This window comes from Mus pahari, chromosome 11, assembly GCF_900095145.1.
Source record: "Mus pahari chromosome 11, PAHARI_EIJ_v1.1, whole genome shotgun sequence".
Lineage (NCBI taxonomy): Eukaryota > Metazoa > Chordata > Mammalia > Rodentia > Muridae > Mus > Mus pahari.
The window spans coordinates 29,121,441-29,125,771 of record NC_034600.1 but is presented as its reverse complement, the minus strand read 5'-3'; the positions used below and the strand labels follow the sequence as shown (position 1 = coordinate 29,125,771).

The 4,331-nt window shown below is 45.5% G+C and overlaps 1 protein-coding gene across 3 annotated transcripts in view; it reads left to right on the top strand.

The window, feature by feature from the left end:
- Nucleotides 1-4,331, top strand: part of Arhgef28 (Rho guanine nucleotide exchange factor 28) — a 310,662-nt gene that overhangs the window by 206,463 nt on the left and 99,868 nt on the right. For all 3 annotated transcript variants that reach the window (XM_029543876.1, XM_021208391.2, XM_021208393.2), the window contains one exon: nt 3,995-4,116. In XM_029543876.1, the coding sequence (XP_029399736.1) occupies nt 3,995-4,116 (122 nt within the window). The remainder of the gene's footprint in view (nt 1-3,994; nt 4,117-4,331) is intronic.

The window sequence follows — 4,331 nt, the reverse complement described above, 5'->3', positions numbered from 1 at the left end:
GGAAGGAAGGAAGGAAGGAAGGAAGGAAGGAAGGAAGGAAGGAAGGAAGGAAGGAAGGAAGGAGACTAATTTGCTAGACTGTGGCAAGAGACTTCTGGACTGCAAGCCCTGCCTAGCCCTTGTGGTGAGAACCAGGCAGGGAGTGGGTGGGGGCCTGCGAGGCAGCAGCTTTGCAGCAAGCTGGCCACAGGTTTGTTTACGTCTGGGTGTGTGTCTCTTACATAACCAGGCAAGTAGGCTGCACTTTTCTTGAGCTACCGGGCTCGGCCTTCCAGAAGGCGAGCTGGGTTTCACCAGAAGTCAGCTTACTGACATCCAGGCGGCGGTGTGTTGCGAACCACTTCCTGCTGGATTTGCGGCACCTTTCAGAGAAGCGAGACACTTCAGCCACCACCACCCCTTCTCGGTGCCAAAGGGCCCTCTTTCCAGGACCAATAAATAAATAAATAAATAAATAAATAAATAAATAAATAAATAAATAAATAAATAAATAAATAAAATAAAGGTCGCCTGTTGCTAGAGCATCTAGCATAGCACGGGGTCGCTGATGGAAATCTGTGGTTTAGACTCCCCGGTGGAGCTACCCAGTAGTGAGGATCACAACTGAAGGAGGCCTGGGGATCCCCTGAGTAGTTGCAGATCCAGCGGGCACCCCAGGAAGAAGCTGGCCCACATCCCTCCTGACTTGTCATGTCCTCTCATCCTGAGCCATCCCTGCTGTTCTGGGGAAGCGCCATATCTTCCTGATCCGGTCTTTTCCCTTCCACAACGATAATCCCTCAGATTTAGAAGTCTTTGCTCTCCAGTCATGTGAGAGAAATCCTATTGGAGCCACGATAAAAGTAGCATTTTTACATGGTTTTTATGTAGCACACGCAATGTGTGGTGTGTTCCAGCTGCCGTGGGTTTCGTTGCTGTTTTGTTTTGCTTCATGTAGCCCAGGCTGGCCTTAACCTCACTGTGTAGCCAAGGATGACCTTAAACCCCTGATCCTCTGCCTTAGCAGTTCCACCTCCTAAGTGCTGGGATTACAGTGTCACGGTTAAACATGTAAAGCTATATGGTTAGGATGGAATTGTTTGTTTATTTGTGTGTGTGTGTGTGTGTGTGTGTGTTGTGTGCGTGTGCGCGTGTGCGTGCATATGTGTGTGCATCTAAATCAGAGGACGACTTTGTGGAGTCAGTTCTCTTCTACTTGATACAGATCCCGGGAGGGATCCTCAGCAGACTTGCCCTTTAACTCTCTGGACCGCTCAACTGGCCCAACGTTATTTAAAAGAAAGAAAGAGAGAAAGAAAGAAAGAAAGAAAGAAAGAAAGAAAGAAAGAAAGAAAGAAAAGAAAAGAAAAGAAAAGAAAAGAAAAGAAAAGAAAAGAAAAGAAAAGAAAAGAAAAAAAGACACATAAAGATCAAAACCCAAACCTGGAGAGCCTGTCACAGTGGGTTATCCTTGGGATGACAAGGTCAGGGAGCAGCTGTCTTGGAGGTAACTAGCTTCATGCTAGGTCGCACCAAGCCACTCACACTGAGCCATGCGTGCTTAACTATACTCTCAAGGTAAGTTTGGTGCTTTCTCTTCTGTCTGTGGCGAGCAGTCCGACAGAAGTGGTTTAAGGGAGGGAGAACTCTCTCCACTCAGCCACCTTGTAGTTTATTTTGTGACGTGGACACAGTCACCATGTAGACCCTGACATGGTGCAATAGTGCACAGATTTATAGGAGACAAAGTACATTGCACTTGGGAGGGGAAGAACAGAAGTGGCTTCCGAGCCTGCTCATCCCTGGACAGCGCACCGTGATCTCAACAGGACACTCTTGCTCATTAAGAACAAGGCTCTTGGGAGAGATGCCTGCTGATGAGCGCTTGCCCTTTAAGAGGACTGGAGTTAAGTTCTCAGCACCCTCACCTTGCTACCACCTGTAACTCCAGCTCAGGGGATTCAATGCTTTCCTTTGCCCCACCCCAACCCCCAGGCACTTACATGAGAGTGTGCACACATGCATACAGAAAAAAACGTTCAAAATGAAGCTGAGGTGACACACTAATACCTTCACCAAGGTCCCATAATTCAGAACGAGATTTCACTGATTCTGTATCCTTAAAATAAAACCTATTCGCATCTTGCCCGTGCTTAGGTTAATTCAGTTATGAATGAAGTCTTTAACAGGGCAGCCGTCAGGAGGGAGATGAATGGCCTCGAAGTTCGGTGGCAGAAATACCAGGTGTTTCACGTCTGTAAAAACAAAACAATGTAGAACAGCCCGGCTGGATTGATCACATGCCACAAGGTCATGCTGTATTATTCTCGATTGCTTTCAAACACTCTCCAGAATGACAAATGAGTGCTGTTTTCTGGCTTCGAAGACCATTGCAAGTGTTTCGTTGTGTCCTTGATTTATAACCGTTGGAGTCTCTTCTGCGTAATTAGGATGAATGTGTACAGCCATTCATCAGAGAGGTCACACTTGTAAAGGGCCTGTGGGTTTGGTGTGCATCCTGTTGCTAGGTTGCTAAATACATTTATAAAATAACCCATTACGGATATATGAAAACACTTTACTTTGTATATTCTCTTAAGAAGATTAATAAAACTCCATTTTAGTGTTCTTTGGGGGGAAAGTAGATCTAGATTTGTAATCTGAAGCCAGGACCCTTTGGTCTGTTCAATTCATACGTCTTCATATCTTTTATGTCCTCCAGAAATTTCTATGGAAAAAATAGAATTTTTAACTATAGTACATCAGTCCAGTCAGGAGTCATGGGCCATGTTTCACAGTCAGGTTTTAGTCTATGACAAAGGTAAGACAGACATGGGACACATGCCAAGTCTAATGACCGCGAGGGCAGTTCTGTCTCTTATTTTGTTTTTAAGACTGGGTCTTATTATATAGCCCTGGCTGGCCTAGAACTTGCTATGTGGACCCAGGCTGGCCTCAAACTCAGAGATCCATTTGCATCTGCCTCCCTGCTGGGTTTGAGGGAATGCCTACCACGCCCAGCTCTGTTCTTACCCTTCTGTATCCATTCAGGAAAACTTGCTAAGCAATGCTGTGGATACACCATGTATCTGCCCGGTAAAGCCACTTACAGATACAATACCATGGTTAGTGTTATCATCCTCCTACTTCATATTGATCATGATTAGAGGTCACAATCATGACAGCACACATCAATAACAGCAACATATCATATTAATGGAGCACTCACTGTCAGCTGCTGTATGTATCCAGGCTCATTGTATTCAGCACACATGTGAAAGAGTGCAGTTAGCTTCCTTTTACAGATGGGGAGACTCCTCGAGAATGGAGACTGAATCAAGCCAGGGACAGGAAGGCGGGCTCTGCTTGCATAGGCGTTAGTGCCTTCAACCCTGTGCTCTCTGCACATACAGTAGCATCTCAACTCTCCGGGGCCCAGCTCTGAGAAGTTTTTACTATTTGGAGCAAAGCTGAGACCCTGGAAGCTAGAAAAGCCATCTCTGATTAAAAATGATGGAGAGAGCCACCTGCGAGGGCTGGCGGGTGATCCACAGCCACCACCGATAGGCTCCCTGCTATCTTTGGATCATTAGTAACTCATCCAGTCTGAACCTGTCGCATACCTGAGAAGTGTGATACTGACTAATGTTTCCATGATACTAGCAAAGAAAATGGAGTTGGGCTCAGTGTGGGGAATCTATGCTTGCAGTGGACTGATATGTACCTGTCTAGAACTATAGATTAATATTTATTCCACATTTATTTGAAAAATACCCCTCTAATTTTTTTCCCACTGTCTAGAACTATTTAAGTTTTTGATAACTGAGAAAGTTTAGGTATAGAAGCAAAGGTACTTACATCATGTATCTTAAGGTATGAAGACAGAAAGGACCATGTAAAAAATGCACTGGGAGGGTGGCATTGTTTGTTAGGCTAAGAAGGTAAAACTTGGCTGTAAGATGAATTGCTCATACTTCATAATCTCTCAGTCCTGTTCACTGTTCATTTCTTCTAGATCGCTCCTTTGATGGCCTCAAAAAATCCAAGCATGTCCCAGCGTCCCTTGCTGCAGGCCAGCTCTCTGACATGCTGAACGGGGGTGATGAAGTCTACGCTAACTGTATGGTGATTGATCAGGTGATCAGGGGTATTTGGAGCACTTCCCAGAATCAAAGGGAAGCACTGGAAGGGAAGGATCTTGAGTATAGGCTAGGGGTGGGGTGGGGGGAGGGGATGAGAAAGATCCTTGGGGATGGCAATGGGCTACCGATATACCAATATCACTCATATAGCCTTTCAACAAGTGCGCTCTCTCTCTCTCTCTCTCTCTCTCTCTCTCTCTCTCTCTCTCT